We start from the raw sequence: 21,070 nt of genomic DNA on the forward strand, positions 1-21,070 counted from the left end.
ACCTCTTCAGCACAATATATCTTATATTATTCGGGTAGTGACTTAAAACTTGATATTATTTCATAATTAATTTTTTTTCTTTTTTGGCAATATTTTCATAGTGAAAATTTTCATTTTTAATATGGAGTAGTTAGGCCTGGTTTGGATGGTGAGATAAGATGATCTGTAAATTAATTTACAAATAGTAATAAAATGGTTTGAGTTAAGATGTTTATAGAGTTTTCAAAAATGAAAGAAAAAAATTGAATAAAAATATTATAGAGTTAAAATATTGTTAGAATATAATTTTTGTTTTGGTATTTAGAAAAGTTAAATTAGTTTTTTGTGTTTTATTTGAAAGTTTGACAAAATTGAAATGATTAAATAATGATTAGATGAAAAAATTAAAAATTTGAAATTAAAAATTGTTTACGTTTAGATATTAAGATAAAATGAGATGAAATTATTGGAGTATCTGACTATCTAAATCATAAATTTCACAACTTAGTAATCATAAGTACCAGAATTTTATAAACATAACCACAACAGTGAAATATCATCAACAAAGTTATACAGTTATCCAGCAAAATATAATACAAAGCCAAAATATATAGGAAAAAGGAGAAATAAATCTCATTTAGCCCAAAACACACCATTAAATACCATCATCTTGATGATGCAAACTCAATCATCTTATTAAAATACTGATCGTAGTAGTTAATTTGTTTGTTAAAGTTCATTTGTAATATTCTATTAATTATATTACTTTTATAAAAGTTGAAGCAATGTCTTCTAAGTTATATATGCCATCAACTATTTTTACAAATTTTCTAAAAAAACATATTATTTTTGTAAATAACTATTTGATCTAACTAGACAAACGTGCTTTGCACATTGCTTTGACCTAGTATATAAATATATATGAAATGTGATGTGATGAGAGTGTTGTTAGCCGGTAGCAATCCCTCAAATTTCTTTTTAATTAGAATCATGTATTGTTGGAGTTTTAAGGATAGAAGAATCGAAATCATGAATTCTCATGAATGATTATTGTATTAATTGAACATGTATATGTTTCTCGGTTTTTTCCGGCCATTGATTTAAATATATTATAATTTACATGATGTACACATGATGATCCATATAATAATCATGTGCCGCTAATTATAACTAATTAAAAAGGCATTAGAATTATATCTAAAATCTGATGATGGGATTCATTGGGTAGGAGGTTCCATCTAATTAATTGTCCCATTGATACGACTTTCCAATATCTTAATCATCAATATCTCAACATCAGCATCAAAATCCAAAGCATATACATGCATGGATGATATCTTAATGGGTGCGGCTACTATGCCGTCCATGTTGACTGCCGGACGTATTGCCCAGTGTAAAGTTTTTTTATTTTTTATTTTTATTTTCATATTTTTTTAATATATTTAAATATTTTTAAAAAATAAAAAAATATATCAATACACTTAAAATTATTTTCTTAATTACTAAATTAAAAAAAAAAAATTTGAGCAACGGTCAAATAAAGTCGATAAAATGAAAAGATAAAGTAACTTTTTCCTATCATAATTACTATTAATTATTATTGATGCCACTCGCTAATTGAATTGAATAAAATATTCTTATTTTTTTATATATTAGAAAAAAGTTAAGGATCTATATATGTCAACTTCAAGTCGTAAGGTGCGGTTTGGATAGAAAAATAAGATGAAATAATTTTACATAAAAATTAAATTAAATATTATTATTATTTTATGATTTGAATTGGATGGTAACAATACTCAAAATTGTCCATAACTTTGCAACTCAAAGCGATAGAGTCGTGAGAACATTTTTTACCTGCTTCATATCCGACAATGTTAACGGATACTGTTTATGTGAGTGTCCCGTGTGAAACCTCCGAAATCTTCTTGTGGATGTATAACGTCTCTTTTGTAAAATTGGGCTGATTGGGTGCAATAATAATAGAAGAATAACGATAAAGAATAATGCTATTTAGTCATCTGAAATACTTTACAGTTCAAATAAATTTCTTGATGTGGCACCATCACGTGATGCTATGTGATTTATTAAAAAAAACGTAAACACATGAAAAAGTAGAGGAAATCTAGGATTTTAATATTCATTTTTTGTGATTTTGGACGTCATTTTGTTTTGAATATATTTTTCTTTAAAAAATAATATTTGCAATCCAAGAGTATACAAGTCCCTGTGCACTCTTTTGATAAAAGTAGGTAAATTTGAAACTCACACGATAAAATTATTTTTTTTATTTTTTTAAAAGGAGTGTGCGAAACTTACACACTTTAAAACTATATCTAATATTACTTTTTTTTTTCTTATCAAATGTATGATGTATAGACGGTGAGTAGAAAAATTCAGTTAGTTTAACAAGAATCAAAAAATCAAAAAATCAAAAATTAAAAATTAAAAATCAAATATGATGTGTGATATATGCATGACGAGTAAAAATCTCATCACACCACTATTACATTCAAAACGAGGCTTTTAAAGCCCTATTATTTTTGGCACGAACTCTTCTCTTAAACCTGACCTCTCTCAAACCTGACCTTGGGCTGAGGTCGAACGTGAGATATCACTGAAATTCTGAAATAAGTTCCAGCCCAATACAAGGCCCAAAATGAATTCTCACTCCAAATTGAATGACACTCCCATACGCAGCGTTTTGCAGACTCCCACTCCCGCCCTGAGAGAGCCATTTTCAAACTCTCCCGAATTCCGATACCTGTGAGAGCATGGGTTCCAAAGCAGGTTGAGACAGAGAGAAATCCCTAATTTTTCAACTTCGGTTTCTCTCTCATTTTCAATCGTTTTTGTATATATTTTACATCCAAACGTTTACGTACACTCGCATTATATAAAATAATGTATAATGTGTGTATTTATTTTCAGGTGGAAATTCCAGTGACCTATGGGCAGAAATCGTAGCCACTGAAAACCAACAACAAAAGGAACAAGTTGAAGTGATTTACAGAAGAAGAAGAAGAACCCAGAAAACCCCTCAAGATGTAGACTTGTACGGTCTTCAGCATTCATATTCTTCTCCTTTTTGAATTGCTGTTTATTATTTGTTATTCTTGTATTCTTTTTTTTTTTTTTTTTTTTTTTTTTTTATTATTTTTTTTTTTTATCAGGAAGCAGCCGATTTTAAGTCGTCGGAATGGGAATCGGATGAGTTTGGCGGGCGAGGCCGCCAACAAGCGAGTTAGTTGGAACCGGTCCCTTTCCACCAGGTTATAAAATTGGGCTCCTGTCTTTTATGTTTAAAATTTGTTAATTTCTTTAAAAGAAAATTGTTTTGTTTTGGGTTAACGTTCGGTTTGCTTGTTTTATAAGTTTTTTTGGGTGTCCTGTTTTTCGTGGTTGTATCCGTTGGCTTATTTATTCTTGATTTACTTTTCTGTTAAAAAGAGCCATGCTGATCACTTACACCATGATAAACTTTAGAAATGTGTGAGCAGGAAATCTTATGGCATATCTATTTTCTGATATCAGTTTTTTGGTGGTGGGATTTGAGGAAGAAAACCAAAAATTTACAATTAGTTCCTGATAGTGCTTGGATTCAGTTCTCTATTGCACGCGAATGTTCTTTACCTTGATGGCTGCTTTGAGTTTTGTCAGTTGTATATCTGCATGTTTCACGTTGGGTGCATACTGCAGCTGACATATTTTAAGGAAAGGAAGCTGCAAACATTGACCTATTATGTCAATATTATGTAGATTACTTAGAGCTTACTCATCCTGTTTGGTTTTAGTATGCTTATCGTAAATAGGCTGCATCATTGACTAATGAGAGACATATTTACTTTTATGTTTTCCCTGAACAGTTGACATATATCTTCGTGTTTCCTGTGGTTTGTTCTAAGGTTAACCGTTGTCGCATTGTATTTTTAATTTAATTTTCTGTTTGACAGAGGAAGGACAAGTATTGCTGTTGGTACTTGTGTGGATCATCAGCCTCAAGGGAAGCAGGCTAGACGAAAAGGAAAACCTGCTCTACCCAAAGTATGACTCTTTTACCTTGGTTTTTCAGTGGTATTACCTCAAGTGTTATTATCCTTTCCAGTTTAGTAAAAAGATTACGCTGTTGGTCTGTGGTTTTCCAGTTGTTGTTCTTAGTATTTTGCAGTAACTTCATGATGTCTTATCGCTTTGAATTTTCAAGGGAAAATTTGTACAACCTCCTACTTTTGAGAAGGAGAGGGCATACTTTCAAGAGGTCGATGCCTTTGAGCTGTTGGAGGAGAGCCCCTCGCCCAAGAACTTCAGTACATGGGCCAAGGGCACTCAAACTAACAATATTGCAATACCACGTTTGTCCTCAAGACTAGAGAAATGGCTGATTTCGAGGAAATTAAATCATACTTGTGGACCTTACAGCACACTGTCGAAGATATTAGAAACTCCAGCCATGCCCTTGGAACCTATATGTGGCGATGATTTAAATTCCTCGAATTTGAGAACTCCAGAAAAATCTTCTATGAAGACTAATTCGCAGTTGCTTGCGGTCCATAGCAGATTAAGTTCGATTTTAGTTGATAAAGATGCACTTGAGAGGGATCACAATTCACAATATAGAAATTTAGTATCAGGGAGTGAGGGTCAAAGGTGTTGTGAAGATTTAGAGGTTGCTGTCAAGAAACTCTCTCTGGCATCAACGTCGGTTTCCTTTGATAGTGATCAGTTGGATCCATTTGCCGCATTATTAGCAGTTTGTGGACAGCCATCTCCTTCAAAGCTAAAGGATGTATTCTCCAAGTATTGGTTTGTCACTTATTCCCAACTTGTCAGTGTACGAGTATATGTTTCATATACATGGTCACCCTGGTTGATTCCTCGATGCTCTTCTATATGTTTGTCATGAGTTTCATGCATAATATTAGCTTATGTTTTTACTCAAAACGGCAGTTTCTTTATGTTTGACTATTTTCTGTCACTGCTTCTTCCAAAGTTGACTATTATGCCACTTTTGTGATTTTATTCTCAAGGTATACGTTTATGGATTATCTCTTAATTGAGTGTGTGCAAATAAAAGCTTGTTGCTTAATAAGGGTTGTTCTCTTTCCTGTGTGCTTTGAGAACTTTTCAGAACTTGAGCTGCCCAAATAAGGCAAATAGTAAAACCTAGAGAGAATCACTATATAGTATTTCTTTTTTATGATAATAATGAGTAATTAGGGTATACAAACATAAGCTCTGCTTCACGTGGTAATTAACACTGAAAATCTATGTTTTGACGCCTGGTAAGTTTTCCATGCTTTAAAATCTTTTGGATGCTTGTTAGCTTTAGTTTTGTAAAGATGGCATATGAGCTTGTAGAGAAAATTAGGAGGCATCAACCTAGGTTGTAAGTTCTACGTGTTTCAGTCATTTGAGTGGTTTAGGAATAGGTCTTTTGTAATAATATCATTGCAATTGTAACCTTACTGCTTTAGCTCGTGACACTTAATTTGTTGTCCTCCTTTTTGCATGAGTTTTTCTCTGAATTTGGTACTGCATTCTGAAGCTGATTAGAGATAAAACTTTCCTGCTCCAGTGAACTGGGAAATATCGCTAAAATTGGTGAAGGTACTTATGGAGAAGCTTTTAAAGCTAGCAACTACGTTTGCAAAATAGTTCCTATTGACGGAGACTTAAGAGTGAATGGGGAAGTGCAGAAGGTACTTATCATGCTTCATTTATTGTTTCTTGAATCTGTTTCGGGTCAACATAAGGATAGCGGCTGGACACTTACCAATGCCAGAAATATCTCGTTGCCTACCTTTTGAAAATCGCTAAGTTTCCTGACGGAAATCGCTAAGTTCAAGAGGGGAAAAACTAAAAGATGAAGGATAAGATGTCACTGTTTAGAAAAGAGGAGAATTCATTTCGAAAATACTTGTGGTATTTTGGGATGAATGGACTGTAAACGTCTTTTACTGTACTAGGCTTCAATTTTATAAAAACTTTTGGTTGGCTGTAGTTAACAAGTCTTGATTTATTTCTGAACCATGGTTTTGGTGCTCCAGAGGTCAGAAGAATTGCTTGAGGAGGTCATTCTTTCTCGAACTCTCAACTGTTTAAGAGGTTGCGACGGTGATGTTTATAACTCGTGCACCACATTCATAGAAACAATAGAGTATGTATTCCTCCTATTATGTTCAAAAGCTTCTCCATTCTTTGACTATTTATGATATTATAGAAAATAAGACCCTGAAATTGAAGTCTCCCCATCTAGAAATGATTAAAGCCTCGTGCATGGGTACATACTATGATGTGCAATTAGTTCTTCAAGTTGGATTTAGCTACCACTGCCCAGACTTCTATTGTAATGTGTTGGGTTGGTCTAGGAGGTCTTTGTCAACGAGGCATGAATTTAAATTTAGACTGGGTATGGATTAGAAAAAAGTCAGTCCTTCATAATCCCAAAATATTGCACGACATAACTTCCCTACTAAATGTATACTTGGTAAAATTGTTCCTTGTACTGTACGCTGTAGCTTTCCAGCCCTTCATGATTCGTTTCTCCTACAGTTTAAAGGTATGCCAAGGTTCTTATGATTCTGCATTGATCAAAGCTTGGGAAGATTGGGATGAGAATAATGGTTCAGAAAACGATCACCCCAAGGAGTTTCCAGAGAAACAGGTTACTTATTGTCTTTATGCTTGATGCTTGTAATAGTTGTGTAGTCTATCCCTTCTTTTGCCTGACAAGTAACTACTCTTTACTTCCAACTTGCACAAGACTCGTACAATGGCTTTGTCTGTGGGTGGAAAGTGCTTATTTTTTCAAAACTCTCTTTTTAGGAGTAAAAGAGTTTTTTCTAGTTCTATTATAAATATTAAGTTCTGGCATATTGATTTTTTTTTATTTCGTTCTTTTTTAGTTGATTCTTTTTTATTCTACTTTTCTGACAAAGTTGCATTCAGTGCTATGTCGTATTTGTGTTAGAACATGGCGGCAAGGATCTTGAAAGCTTTATACTTTTGAACTTCGATGAGGCAAGGAGTTTGTTAGTTCAGGTGATTTGCAGATTAGAGTTTGGTTAAAATGTTAAGTCTAGTCATGAAGCTGGGATCTTTTATGTAACTGATTCTCCTTTGCGCACTTTAGGTTACAGCTGCGCTGGCTGTGGCTGAAGCTGCATATGAATTTGAACACCGAGATCTGCACTGGTCTGGTTACTTGCCAATCTATCCAAGCAATAGCCCTTTGCTTTGGCTGACTCTTGAATATGTATTTATTACAGGGGAAACATACTTTTAAGGCGGAATGATTCTGAAACATTGCAGTTCATTCTTGAGGGGAAGCATATGTCTGTCAGAACATTCGGATTGTTAATATCAATAATTGACTTCACGCTTTCAAGAATCAATACTGGTATTTTTTTTCTAACTTTTCGCTAGGTGCTTGATGCTGTAAAGGGTATTCTTTATTTTTTTAAATATAAATTTAGCGTCATTAACAAGCATCCTATAATGCATAGGTGAGGAAATACTATTTTTAGACCTATCCTCGGATCCTGATCTCTTCAATGGTCCAAAAGGAGATAGACAAGTACGGGATTGGACTGGAATTTATAAATTTCTTCTAGTAATTTTTTTTTTTTTTTTTTTTTTTTTTTTTTTTTCTGACATCAGTCGAGTTGTTAATTTTTATATGCAGTCAGAAACGTATAGAAAGATGAAGGAGCTCACAGATGATTGCTGGGATGGAAGGTATTGTAACCAATATGATTAATTTTAGTAGTGACATTCTAATGAATTATATATTATGGGAGGGATTTTATTTCTTGGACCATAGAGACCAATGGTTTTACCTTTTTTTTTTTTTTTTTTTTTTTTAAGAAGAGAACGGTACCCCAAGTTTATTGATAACCCTCACTTGTGGCAGAGGAAAACTGTGGTTACAGACAGACATTGGTTTTACTTTTATACGTTAATTTGGATACATCTAAAGATGTTCACATATGGGAGAATTTCAAAATGTTCTGGTTGCTAAATCATTTAATAAAATGAACTAAATGTTTCTTTTCTCCTGCAAGTTATTTTTTTCCCTGCAAGTTTTTATTAATGCCGACTCATTGTTATTTCATATTTTTCAGTTTTCCTAAAACAAATGTGCTCTGGTTGCTGTATTTGGTGGATATACTACTCCTGAAGAAATCGTTCGTAAGTTTTCCTCTGAAGTTTTAGCAAATTAGCGAATCTGGTTGCATGACTGAACTGTAGATCTTGAACACTTATAAAGCAAACTGCTTCTTTTATGGGGGGTTATAACTTATATCTGTGTGACTTCCTTGGTCCAACCCTTTTTTTTTTTTGGACAATTAAGTCCAGCCTTCACTCGAAACTTAAACAAAGTGAAGCAGCATCTTCAACTTTCTTTACCATTAGAAATCTGGCATGTTTGTCTATACTCTAACTTGATGTTATGACAGTCATGAATGAGTTTTTACTCTGATTGAATCCACCATGGGATGAACTCGAGACTGATTAATGTCTTATTTATTTTATATTTATTCCCGTTATGAACCTAAGATAAGAAAGTAATGACAAGTTGATCAATTCTGTGGCAGGAACGCAACTCAAAAAATGAAAGAGATTTGCGCTCCCTGAAAAAACGTCTAGACAAGTATCAGTCAGCCAAAGAGGCAATTTTTGATCCTTTCTTCAGTGAATTGTTGACCACGGCGTGTGAGTGAGAAGTGGAGGAAACAAAAGAGGTGGTGGTGACAGAGAAAAGAAAAGATGGTGTTGGTCTTGTACATATTTAGCAGGATGTGGGGCAGATGATCATTGTGTAAAGTTGGTATCTTCTTCATAGTTTGTGAAATATATGATGCTAAATGTGATTATTAAAGGATATGAGTCTGACAAAAAACAGTTTCACTACCTTAACAGTGACGCTAATTATCACTACTGATTTTGCTAGTAAATTGTATTGTATTGGGTATTGGTAACTTTCACATATTGCTTTAATTATTCTGTTGCCCTGAATATTCCCTTCTCAATGGACGGCTGAGTTTGCTGAGACCCACTAACAAAAGTAGTTTGGCGAGATCGAAATTCTGCGGAGATGAGTTGAGTTGTAAATAATAATATTTTGTGAATTTTATTGAGATGAGTTTAAATTTTGAGTAATGCTACATATAGTTGTAGAGTATGTAAGTGTCGCGCAGTCACTTTAAAAAAAAGTAGAGTTTACTATTAAAAAATTATTATTTTTTTCATTTGGATCACGTATTAATTTACTTTTTTTAAAGTAATTGTATGTCGTTTGCACAATCATAACTGCAATTATCATTTCTGTTAAATTTTTAGGTAGAAATATATGAAATAGGTTGAAATGAGTTTAACTTTTTTTTTATGAGAAGTTGAAAAGGTAACGGGTTCCATCAATAATTAGTTTAAAAAGAAAATGTTTATTTTTCTCTTAAGAGATCAAAATTTAAGAAGATTTATCATTTTTTGGGAAATTAATATTATTGTACTTTTCATTGGTTCATTGTCATCTCCTACTCGTCTTATTGTGCTTTAAACGTTTTTGGTAATATACTTTCTATCTTCTCACCAGAATTTCGCATGATATGTTTGCAAAAGTTGTGGGCTTACACCTCATCTCTAATCTTGTTTGCCTCTATCCCTAAAATCTCTTAATCCGGATGCCAAATGTCTGATTATAGCTTGGAAAGGGGAAGATCACTAGAATCCAATCCAATTACAAAGTTGCCAAACAATCCCACAAAGCACAAGACATGAATTCAATGTAGCCATATCCTGAAGATTGCCTTTTCCTCAATTTTCTTTGGTTCTTTATTCTCCGTTTTCTTTTAATTTTTTAATTTTTCAGCATCATGTAGGAACGCTTTTAAAAATGTGTAAATTTATTACCTTATCACTGGCATGACTGTATGGCCACCTCCTCTCTCTCTCTCTCTCTCTCTCTCTTGCATGTTTGCTTTCGGCTAAGACCTAGTCAGACAAGGTGCTTTTGATTCGTTAATTTGAAAGAAGAGAAGCACAATACATGATTCCACATGGGGTGTCCCCACTCAAGTTTTATATTCTCTGATAAATCCGCACAAAGATGGTGCCTCTAAAAATATTAGATAAGATGGCCAATAAGCAGCAGGAGAGCACCTATCCAAAAAGAGTGAGGTAGGTGCCTTGGTTGTTGCAGTTTTACCCTATACCTTATATACAATGCATCTGCAGACATACAGATTCACTCGAGTACATACCAAAACACATATCCCGGCTTATGCATCCAGTATATGTATGTGTCCCTTCAGTGTTGCAGACTGTGTCAGCCCATTTATGTGTACACATTTATGCATTCTCCTACTTTTTCATTTCATGAAGAACATTTCCTTATGCCTATAGCTCAAGGGAAAAACATGATGAATGCATCCAGAATTATGATAAATTTTGTGGGTTGGAGACCTAGTGATTGTTTATTAAAAAGCAACAATGTCAACTTGTACATGATTCTTAAACTTTCCTGTGCTTGAACATCTTCACTCATCATTACAAGCAATGAAAAAATGTCGGATGAAGTAAGCAGCACAAGATTTGTTACATGCCAGAAATTGATGCAGAAGTTGATAATTTAAAGCCCGTTTGGATTCAGAGGTGAGATGAAACTAATCTAATCTCATCTAATTTTAATCAAAAATCTCACTATTATTCACAAACCATCTCAACTCATTTCATATCTGAATCCAAACAGGTCAGACTTTTTGTTTTTTGGTCATGATTATGTCACACAAGAACAAATAACCCCAATTCAACCAACATCAAGGACGTGGCTTATTAGAGGATAATGTGGGATACAGAATCCTATGTGAGGCTTTCTGAGCTGCATCCATTAATTTCTCATCTAAGAAGAAACTGCCAAAACCTTGAAATTTGAATAGATTTCGAAGCCTAATCCCCGGAAGACCTTTTTTTCCCATGCCTTTTTGCTTTTTAAAAGATGTTCATTAGTTCTTGTAATGATATATAAGCTGAGCTAAGCCAAATTGACTTTGTTATCCTTTTTAACATCTTCCAAACAACTTCAAAACTCTCTGTCCTCTTTGGATGGGCCAATGGGTGCTAATCACTGTCATCCTTCCGTATTAATCTTATGCAAGCTATGTTAAAATGCATTCTTGGATTCTACATTGAATGTTGTGCCTCTTATCATTAAATTTATTGAATGAAAAGTACTATATATCAAGTAGGAAATTCTTTGGTAAGTTTGTCTGAGGCTAGATCCAAGAATTGCTGCCTCAAGTTTTGTGATATTGAAATGGAATTGGATCCCTAATATTCATAGTCTGATGCTGTATTGACAAACTAAATAGCAAAATATGAAGAATATCTATGCTGAATTTTAAGGTCCTAAAATCTTAAGAGAAATGATAGTTGCAGTGCGGAATTTTTGTGCAATCACTTTGAAATAGTGAATAAATACGGAACCCGCATGAAAAAATAATTTTTTAATAATAGATCTCATTCTTTTTCAAAACAATTGCACGGCGTTTGCGCACTCTACGACTGCATATAGCAATATTCAAATTTTAATTGTCTTCCTTTATTTATAAAGATGACCATATTTATCAATTTAAAGAGAAAGCAAATGATAATCTGGGTTGAACAACTTTAGCAGCTTAATTACTGTAATGCATGCATGTGCACATGTTTTCACCTTTGCCAAGTCAGGTTGCTTTGTATTTTGAGCTCAAGGCTTTGGGAAAGATAAAGAAGCTAAAAAGCAGGATGATTCTTTATACTGTTAAGGCGAGACAGAATATGTGTAACCCCATCCTTCATGACAAAGTAACATCTTTCCTTTATCATCTTTCTTTAAAGCATTTTTTTTTCCATTTCCTCTTTCACCTTTATCTCCAGTGCTTTCCGGTTTTCCCTCCCCCCAAACGGGTCTTGTTATCGTTTTACGTGCAATGTCCTGAAAGAATAGCCATTTATATGCATCACATCGAAAATCAGTTGGGTGTCTTCCTAGTGCCCGGAAACGCCTCTCGTTAACATGGCCAAAGGATCTTCTAAATGCCTTTTCTTATTACTCTTGTCTGTCCTCACCATCAGTTCCGCTGGTAAGTAACTCTCATTACCCAAAAGAAAAAGAATTCATACCCTCCAACCTTCTATAGGGAAATCCATCTTCTAAGGACTTTACTCTTTTGGGTTTGCCTTGATTTCTGAAACCATAACAGTTGCTAGGGATTTGTGAAAGTAGCTTAATTGCTATAATAACAACCTGAAGTTCAATCATCCAATAAATAATTCCCATTTTGCTCAAATATGTCAAGCTGCATATACATGTTCTTCTTCCCCACCACCCCCCCCCCCCCCTCCCCCCCCTTTCATCCCTTTCTTCATATGATCAATTTCTTGTTTCTGTATTTATTTATTATAATTTGAAGATCGTTCCTACTTTACAGGAACTCTGGTGGGTTTCTCCTATCATGCAAGGGACACTGCAACTTCATCTCCTGCTAGAACAATATCGTTCCTCAAGGTAAACAAGGACACCTCGGCTCATATTCGGGTTCTCGTAGCAGATCATAGGGATTTAAGTACTCTGTCTGACTCTGGTGCATCTGTTGATCTCTATTTGAATAAAAGCCTGCCTAGTAATTTGTTGAATTCGAGATCATCTGTTATTTCATGGCTGAGAACCCATGTAATGGCCTTTCTCCCACGTGTGAACATCAATAGCATCATAGTCACTTGTGGCAATGACTGTTCAGGACAAAGTGAGCTGTCAATGCTTTTATCCACCTTAGAATCAATCCATTCAGTCCTGAGGACCCTTCATCTAGAAAGCCAAGTTAGAGTCTCCGTAGCACTTCCAATGTCATTCTTGGAGAAGTTGAATGGAAGACAGGAAAGAGACCTACATAGGATTTTTGGTTTCATCGAGAAAATTAGGTCTTATGTCATGGTTGAAGACGGTATTGATGGACAGTTGAACATGGGAGATCAGTTTGTGCAGTCTGTGGTCGAAAGAGCCACCCTTGCCAGTTCTCTTCTTCCTCGCAATGGTGTTCCAGTGGTTCTGACCATTAAGAGCCCTGCTGTTCCTACTGCAACAGAAATAGCTCAATTCAGGGACAAGGTTTTGAAGTCTTTAGAAAACAACACTCGACTCTCGGGACAGATAGCTGGGTTATATGCAGAAGGATTATCCTTGCAAAATTTTGCACAAGAAGGGCTAAAAAGGGAAGAGGAAGAGATCTTTCCTTCTTCCCACAGAGAACTTCTAAGCAAATCCCACCTCACAACAATTTTACATGACACTGTGAACCCACCAACAGTCTTTCCCATAACTCCAATATCAACAACACCAGTCATCACCCCATCGGATAATCCCACACCAACCATAGTCACCATTCCCGCTACCAATCCTGCCACAATGACACCAGAAAATACTGGTTCTACACCATTAACAGTTCCCTCAATCACACCCATCACGGTACCGTCCACAAGTCCTCCAAGCTCACCACTACCAGTCACCAATCCGGTAACAACTCCTAGCACAGTTCCAGGGGCACAACCAGTAACTAACCCTGTAACAACTTATCCAGCCCCATCAGGAGGTGTTCCAGTCACAAACCCAGCGGCACCTCCTGCAATAACAAATGCTCCAGCAGTTGCAGGACAAAGCTGGTGTGTGGCCAAGACTGGAGCGTCAGAGGCAGCACTTCAGGCAGCACTGGATTATGCATGTGGAATGGGAGGCGCAGACTGTTCACAAATCCAGCAGGGTGGGAGTTGTTACGATCCAAATTCACTTCAGAACCATGCCTCATATGCATTCAACAGCTATTATCAAAAGAATCCAGGGCCAACTGGATGTGATTTTGGAGGGGCTGCCGCCATAGTTAATGCCAATCCAAGTAAGAGCCTGAGTTTCATTGATGATTTCATTTTTTGTATTGTATGAGATATGATTAGTTTCTTTAACATGCTTCAAAAAATTGAAATCATATCTGAGACCTTTTTGATTGTCAATAGGCACTGGTTCCTGCATTTACCCATCAGCATCATCACCATCAACAACAACAGCAACTCCAACACCGACAACAATTCCAACACCAACGCCGACAACTATTCCAACACCAACGCCAACAACTATTCCAACACCAATGCCAACAACATCGACACCACCTGGGGCAGATGCATCAGGGTAATGTGTTTTGTTCTCAAGTCTCAAATATTTGAAAATCTTCATTACTACTTATCCCTGAAGAATAACCTATCTTTCTGTTTTTTTATAATTACTTGCAGCTCCAGTACTCCGCCTACAGTGTTAAATACAAACCAACCTGCTTCAGGTATAATGCCAAATTATAGCCCTCCTTTCAACTCATCAACATCCTTTTCATCATGTTTGAAACCCTTTATTGGCTGCGTCGTCCTGGTAACATCCTTTGTAACTAGAATGATAGTTCTGGACATTTAGAGCTGCTAATTCTCCATGCACATCAATCGCTTTAGAGTTCATTGCTTCACTGGCAAATCAGAGATCTGGCCTTTCAAGTTGTGTACAGATCCATAAATGCAGGAAAGAGAGCAGAGGTAAGCTTAACAATGCAGAACTATACACCTACATGCTACTAAAATACTTTCTGGCTTGCATGAGCTTGCCTGGGCCGTCAACATATCTACTGCTAAGCTACATAGCTGAAACATAATCATAGGTTTTGTATATAGTGTTAACTGATTTCAGGCAATAAAGTTGGATGGTGTACTAGGGCTTCTTGATCTAGTGTATATGTTTTAGAAATTACTTAGATTAGTGATGCTCAGACAGACTGTATGATCAAAGTTGCTTCAAAAATTACCTGAGTTGCATGAATAGGATTTGGTATTTGTTGTTTATGGTCAATGCCACCAACTCTAATCATCCGTTATTCATGCTCGTTATCCTTGGAAAGCAAGTGCGTGCACTAGTTTGTAAAGATAAGACCATATTTCTACATTCTACAGAATTTAAATGACTGGATTACAATCCACATAATAAAGGAGAGAATATCGACAACTTCTCTCAGAACAAAAGCATGAGAAGCCAATAGCTTATGAAACTCGAAAAAACACCATCTTAATAAAATCTTAGAACTATTTTTATTCCATCTTAATAAATTACCAATTTGTATTTATCTTTACTTGATACGGTTAAACACATTGGAGCTTCTAAGTTTTTAATGGGATGGCAATGTGCCACAAGTGTTTTAAACTAACTTGTATGATATTTTTTAGAGCGGTGCGACTCTGCTACTTAGAGTAGCCCGCTGCATGTTACCGTTAGGCCAAAATCATCTTTACATTTTTTTTTTCATATTTTTTTTATCATTTTAAAACATTTTTAAAAAATATATATAAAAAAAATATCAATATACTAATAATCACTTTCTTAACTATTAAGTAAAGAAAAAAATTTAAAATACATGAAGTATCAAAATAAGGTATCAAAGTATTGCTAAATTAAACAGACATCCACTAACCGTTGATCCCACAAGATTAACACCTCTACTATTATTTGGAGAGAAAAAATATCTCTTTTGAATTAAACAATATTACCAATTATGTATAATGTTGCATCCATTGTGCTAAATAAAATAACGAGCACATATGATTTTGAATGTAATCAATTGATATTCTGGATTTTAAACTAATTTGTATCTCTCAGCCATTTACTTGGATCCATCAAATGCTTCTGGTGGGCGGCATGTGACATACAAATTAGTCAAAAAGCATGTACTAGATTTCCATGACATTAGAAAGTAAAACAAAACCTCTGTTTCATGTAAATTGATTTTTTTCAAAGAAAAAGTCTCCTTACAGCTATTTGTTGGGCCACTAATGTCATGGTTTCATGCATTCGGACGCCAAAAGCAAACAAACATTTTGACTTTAGAATTGAAGATCCAAGGGATATGAGATATACCATTGGCAAGAGTATCCCCGACTCTACAGGAATGATGCAAATTATATAATAAATGACATTTCACCACCTCCCCATCAACATGCTAGAAATGGCCAAAAGTTTCAAGCAGTTGGTCACGATCATGCTCGGACCTATACTAACAAACCTAGCTGGTAGAAAATAGATATCCCTCAACTATAACAATTTCATACACAAGAGCCTTTATAATGAGCATTTCTACATGGAAAATGGCCTCTGCATCCTTCAGTACCCCTCAAAATAAACTAAAAGGTATTAGATTCTTTATACACGAACTTAGCAAATGATTTCATCTCTTTGAAAATACCACCAAGATCAACATTGACATTGAAACAACGATCTTGAAGCCTGAAGTTTCCCAGAAATTTTGTTTCTCAGCACCCACAGATGAACTTTGTTGTTTTGCTGCCAACTGATCTCTGAGTTCTTTTAGGGCTTTGTCCCTTCGCTCTCCCATCTGGTGGTGGAAGTAGAGATCAGTGATTTAAGTGTATTTTCAAGTGGTGTGGAAATGAAAACCTTATGGAAGTGTGGTAAATTTATGAAGCACAGCAAGTAGCATGTTTTAAACTTGCTCAAACAAGGAGCATTCAACCATGGAACTTTCTACAAGGAGCAGCATATCAGAGGAAACTTACACTGTTATTAATGTGGACCATTTAGTTGACTAGGACCTGACCTGATTGGTCCGGTATTTTTTTGAAAAAAGAAAAGAAAAGAAAAGGCACCAGAGCGATTGGTAAATTTCTAGGGTGTTGTTCATCAGGTTGGTGAGAAATCCATATGCATAATCAGCCTTATAATTAACTTGTCTGCATAAGGTTTGTAATGCAAACTTTGAAGATTGAACAAACAACAGACACGTGGAGAGTTAAATATTACCCTTTGGAGCTTTCGTGTCTGGGAACGAGCTTCCTGGAGGCAGAATTCCAACTTCAACACTCTCTTTTTCAGTTCTTGATCAGCTCGCCGTTGCTTCTCTAACTGCTCCTCAAAACAGGTTGAAGAGCATAAACAAACAAGAATTGGGGACCTTAAAATAAAACACTGGACAAATGAACAGAGTAAACTGAAGAGACTAAAGTTGGATGTACCTGTGACTCCAACTCCTTGGTCTTATGCTTCCAGTGAGCAGACATTATCTTGATTTCATCCTTCAGTTTATCTATTTCTTCATCTTTAACAATCAAAAGCTTATTAATCTTCTCAAAGTTCTTTGGAGAAACCTCATCTAATAGTTTCCTCAGTTCACAATCCTTGTTTATTCCAGCTTTAGCAACAGCTTGCATAATATCATTTTCAATTCTCAAAACTTCATCTTTCAGCTGCTTTTGGGAAGATTCCCTGGCTTGAAGATCCCTCTGCAGATTATCTAATTGCTCTCCTAATCTAACTACCCGATCCTCATGCTCTTTTAGTGAACTGCTCTTCTCCTCTAATTCCTTTACAAGGGCTAAACACTGCAGCTCTGCTGATCGAGCTGACGCAGCACTTGAATCTACAATTGCTTGAGTGGCTGAAAGCTGTGATCTAAGACCATCCAACTCCTTGAGGTACTGTGTTCCAAAAAATTTACAATTAGGGTTACAAAATTACACCATGATCACAAGTAACAGAGGTTATAGTATAGCACATGATGAATTGAATGTGACTGCATTGCAAAGTAAGAGCTGTTGTTAAAGATGTTAAAATATTATAAAATTTTGCTTTTGACAACGTGACCAAGGCAAGGCCCTTCAAACCCATGGGTAGTAAACCCTGTGTACACAACCCAAATATGATAAATGATATTGAAACTAAATCAATCAATACTGATAATAGTGACTCATTAGAAAATACATGGCCTTAAATATGCTCAGCAACATGGTTACTACAATCCCAACCTAGATCATTAAACCTTACAATTCTACAATCTTATATATATATATATATATATATTTTATGTCGGGGAACCTCTCCAAGGTAGGGCCCTTCGGACCCACGCCTGTAGAGTAAACCCCGATCCCGTGCACCGCACTCTTGAAAGTTTCCCTACATAGAACTGGTTAAATCGTTGGCTTTTCACCAAGAGGTGTGGTCCCAAAGGATTGTTTGCACCCATGAGGTGTTGAACCTTAAGACCTTGAAGGGAGTGATACCCCTAAGACCAAGGCCTTCACCACTTAGGCCAACCCCTTGGGGTTCTACAATCTTATAAATAACTCAATATTAACAAGAATCTTAAATAGTTTTTTTTTTTTTTTTTTCTGTTTTTGGTAAGTAAACAAGAACCAAATAGTTATTACATCTTATTTTAAATATGTGCTGATTTTGTTCAAGCTAGAGGTAGAAACATCTTAAAAGTCAATGATTACATAACCTATTGAGTTGTTGAACAAATACCGTCCATGAGTTGTTCAATCTTTTTTTTTTTTTTATCAGAGAGAGAGAGAAAGAGAACACCTTGAAAGGCTAAAGTTTATATTAACTTTTCTATAAGGATAGATGTTGTATAACTATATTTACCCATCACAGTGCAGATTAGTGGTAAAAGGGTAGGCTTGGATCACCCGTAGACTCACTCATACATCCTGGTTCAATTCAGCACTAAAAGTTATCCTGAACTACCTGCTATATGGTTTTGGCAGAGGGGTTGTGTATCCAAGGTTTACTCCTCGGGTAAGGGTATGGAAGGCCTTGCCCTAATCAGGTTCCAGACCATATGTTTGTTATTTTGTCCAAGGAGTTAACCACAAAATGTTGTCAATTTTTGCTTTATTTAGTTGCAGAAATTTAAAACTAACATCATTTCATTATTTCCAACAGATACAATAAGCCCACCATTCCCTTCATCATTCATTCTGCAATGATTGCCCATGGGATAAAGAATGTCATCTTTCATTGAAAATACAGTTTTACAACTTTAAATTCGGCAGCAAATATTTAATATGCATGAGAAAGGAAAATGGGTATGATAAAAAGAATGCCATCTTTCATTGAAAATACAGCTTAACAACTTTAATTTCAGCAGCAAACATTTAATATGCATGAGAAAGGAAAATGAGTATGATAATAACTCAGCACCAATACTTGGTTGTATTCAACTTTAGGATCATCAGTCAACATAACAATTGGGTTTAGAAAGTATGGGTCACCGCCAAAAAATAAAAGTTAAGTTTGGTATAGAAATTGAGTCATGTCTTCGTGGACAATCAAATATAGCAATTAGAAATGACTGCTTCAATAAACAAGCAAATGATTAACTAATAGATTTATAAAATAGGTCAGTTGAACTTGTTGCTTAAATTTCAGATCTAATGCATTTTTGGTCAATCTATAACAGCTTTTCCTCAAGAGATAGGTTTCTCTAGCACCCAAAAAAAAAGTAACACCCCAATTATGTCCTTTCCTAAGAATATTATTCAATTGTAACACAAAAAACAAGATTTAAATCTCGCATTCAGAAATAGAAAAGGAAAAAAAAAAGGTAGAAAAATTGAGAGAGAGAGAGAGAGGGGCACTAAAATTACAAATGGTTTGATTTATCAATTTCCGTAACTTTTCCAACTACATGTTATCCAAACAGGGAAAAAAATTCTAAGATCATCGTAGCAACAAATGAAGGAAGACTGAAATCTAATATCGAAACACAGTGACTTCGTCACCTTGAGCACAGTGGGTTCTGCGAAAAAATCAAAGAGGAAAAAGCCAAAGGGCATCTCAACAGATAAGCATGAGATGCGAGGCATATTTGACTAAATAAAAGCAGCAAGATGCGAAAAAAACATAATGCACAAGATAACCCAAGAAAGAAAGCGAAATGACCATAATTAGTGAATGATGGCTTAAGTTTAGGGGATCCACAAAAAGCTAAAATTTCTTTAAATAATTAATCACAAAAGTAAAAAGATTTATTAAAGACGACGCAAAATAAAAAGACTAAGATACGAGTAGGACCTTCTCGGCAGTAGATGCCGAAGCCTGAAGCTTTGCATTCTTCTCTTCCAATGTCTTCTGCAAAGTACCAATTTCTTCCTCCATGTTCTTAGCTTTTGTCTCAGCTTCCTGCGAAAACATACCCACAAAAATCACTAACTACCAAGAGAACAGCTACAAAGCCATACGACCCCACACACACCAAAAAAAAAAAAAAAAAAAAAAAACCCTTATAAAGATCGTAATGATTGACTTCCAAGATTCAGACTACATGCACACAATATTACAAAAAGAACCCAGAATCTCAAGATCACATGCCTGTCTTGTTAGGGATTCCTTAGCATATGATTGCTCCTGAGACGCTAAGCGGGCCCGAACCTCCTTCAACTCTGCTGCCAACGACACCACGTTTCGCCGGAAGCTCTGCTTCTTCTCATTCAAGTCCTTTAACAAAGGATCAATCTCTCTGCCCTGTATCGACGACAACGAAGAAGGCGATGGTTTGTCCTCCAAAACTGACATGAGGACAAGTTTTCTTTTGATTGTACTGTGGCTGTGGGTTTGTAGTCAAAGATCTGGTATTGTGGCAATAAGATGAATCAAGTCCTACGGACCAGGGGATAGTGCTCTATGTCCCTGCACTGCAAGCCATTCTGTTCCACATATCTGCATGTGAAAATGATAGATACGCATTAAATTTATGAGGTCTCCAAGACGTGGGGTTTTTTTTTAATTATAGAGAACTAAATAAAAATTAAAAGCACCGATAACTTTGAAAGTACTGAAAAGGGTTTGACAAATTTTTAAAAATTTCAAACCTAAAGTCAAATTAAAACGATCTTCCAGACAATTTTTCATTTTCTCGGGAAAAACTGATATAAGAAGACTTCACTCAATTTATTTCTGGAAAATCTACTCCTAGAAGATAAAGTTCATCTATTTTTTTCTGGCAAATAATATATATGCACCTCTTCACCTTAACTCCTATTAAGAGAGAGAGAGAGAGAGAGAGATAGAGAGATTCACTCCAGAGGACCTGTCAACCTCACCCAATAAATTATAGTGAGAGAGAGAGAGAGAGGCAATAATTGGTATCTGAAATTTGAACTCAAAAATTAAAATTTCGAAGCTAATTTCAACAAACCCACCTCTGTGACTTTTCTCAGGAAAATTCAAACTCCA

The 21,070-nt window shown here is 35.4% G+C and overlaps 3 protein-coding genes across 6 annotated transcripts; 2 read left to right on the forward strand and 1 right to left on the reverse strand.

Annotated features, from left to right (window-relative positions):
• The first annotated feature begins 2,629 nt into the window (after positions 1-2,629).
• On the forward strand, positions 2,630-8,933 carry LOC121259019 (serine/threonine-protein kinase haspin homolog). 2 transcript variants are annotated; one of them, XM_041160488.1, is made up of 15 exons: positions 2,630-2,766; positions 2,908-3,031; positions 3,150-3,248; positions 3,930-4,020; positions 4,181-4,779; positions 5,552-5,675; positions 6,024-6,133; positions 6,529-6,640; positions 6,925-7,017; positions 7,109-7,170; positions 7,245-7,375; positions 7,482-7,552; positions 7,661-7,713; positions 8,100-8,166; positions 8,574-8,933. In XM_041160488.1, the coding sequence occupies exons 1-15, from the start codon at positions 2,751-2,753 to the stop codon at positions 8,697-8,699; spliced, it is 1,878 nt and encodes a 625-aa protein (XP_041016422.1). In that variant the 5' UTR covers positions 2,630-2,750; the 3' UTR covers positions 8,700-8,933. The 2 variants fall into 2 exon arrangements, with proteins under 2 accessions (XP_041016422.1, XP_041016423.1); XM_041160489.1 differs by having other exon boundaries at positions 2,763-2,803.
• A 2,932-nt stretch (positions 8,934-11,865) lies between these two features.
• LOC121260708 (uncharacterized protein PB18E9.04c) lies at positions 11,866-14,965 on the forward strand. Of its 2 annotated transcripts, XM_041162694.1 has the most exons (5): positions 11,866-12,098; positions 12,447-13,904; positions 14,023-14,194; positions 14,296-14,342; positions 14,449-14,965. In XM_041162694.1, the coding sequence occupies exons 1-5, from the start codon at positions 12,032-12,034 to the stop codon at positions 14,451-14,453; spliced, it is 1,749 nt and encodes a 582-aa protein (XP_041018628.1). In that variant the 5' UTR covers positions 11,866-12,031; the 3' UTR covers positions 14,454-14,965. The 2 variants fall into 2 exon arrangements, with proteins under 2 accessions (XP_041018628.1, XP_041018627.1); XM_041162693.1 differs by having other exon boundaries at positions 11,867-12,098; positions 14,296-14,965.
• A 1,022-nt stretch (positions 14,966-15,987) lies between these two features.
• On the reverse strand, positions 15,988-21,052 carry LOC121260643 (nuclear envelope-associated protein 2-like). Of its 2 annotated transcripts, none has more exons than XM_041162589.1 (6): positions 21,037-21,052; positions 20,207-20,554; positions 19,910-20,017; positions 17,068-17,529; positions 16,856-16,957; positions 15,988-16,430 (listed from the first exon to the last, which is right to left on the reverse strand). In XM_041162589.1, exons 2-6 carry the CDS (start codon positions 20,408-20,410, stop codon positions 16,263-16,265), a joined length of 1,044 nt encoding a protein of 347 aa, XP_041018523.1. In that variant the 5' UTR covers positions 20,411-20,554; positions 21,037-21,052; the 3' UTR covers positions 15,988-16,262. The 2 variants fall into 2 exon arrangements, with proteins under 2 accessions (XP_041018523.1, XP_041018522.1); XM_041162588.1 differs by lacking the exon at positions 21,037-21,052 and adding an exon at positions 20,707-20,858.
• Between the last annotated feature and the right edge of the window lie 18 nt (positions 21,053-21,070).

The sequence above is a fragment of the Juglans microcarpa x Juglans regia genome, chromosome 4D, assembly GCF_004785595.1.
Source record: "Juglans microcarpa x Juglans regia isolate MS1-56 chromosome 4D, Jm3101_v1.0, whole genome shotgun sequence".
Lineage (NCBI taxonomy): Eukaryota > Viridiplantae > Streptophyta > Magnoliopsida > Fagales > Juglandaceae > Juglans > Juglans microcarpa x Juglans regia.

Excerpts from the sequence above, each read along its gene's own strand:
- LOC121259019 (XM_041160488.1), top strand. Across the intron at positions 4,780-5,551 it reads GATGTATTCTCCAAGTATTG|TGAACTGGGAAATATCGCTA; the intron begins GTTTGTCACTTA and ends TTCCTGCTCCAG. Across the intron at positions 6,641-6,924 it reads AGGAGTTTCCAGAGAAACAG|TGCTATGTCGTATTTGTGTT; the intron begins GTTACTTATTGT and ends AGTTGCATTCAG.
- LOC121260708 (XM_041162693.1), top strand. The coding sequence starts at position 12,032 with ATGGCCAAAGGATCTTCTAAATGCCTTTTCTTATTACTCTTGTCTGTC. Across the intron at positions 12,099-12,446 it reads CCTCACCATCAGTTCCGCTG|GAACTCTGGTGGGTTTCTCC; the intron begins GTAAGTAACTCT and ends CCTACTTTACAG. Across the intron at positions 13,905-14,022 it reads CATAGTTAATGCCAATCCAA|GCACTGGTTCCTGCATTTAC; the intron begins GTAAGAGCCTGA and ends GATTGTCAATAG.
- LOC121260643 (XM_041162589.1), bottom strand. The coding sequence starts at position 20,410 with ATGTCAGTTTTGGAGGACAAACCATCGCCTTCTTCGTTGTCGTCGATA. Across the intron at positions 17,530-19,909 it reads CGGCATCTACTGCCGAGAAG|TACCTCAAGGAGTTGGATGG; the intron begins GTCCTACTCGTA and ends TTTGGAACACAG. Across the intron at positions 16,431-16,855 it reads AGACACGAAAGCTCCAAAGG|ATGGGAGAGCGAAGGGACAA; the intron begins GTAATATTTAAC and ends TTCCACCACCAG.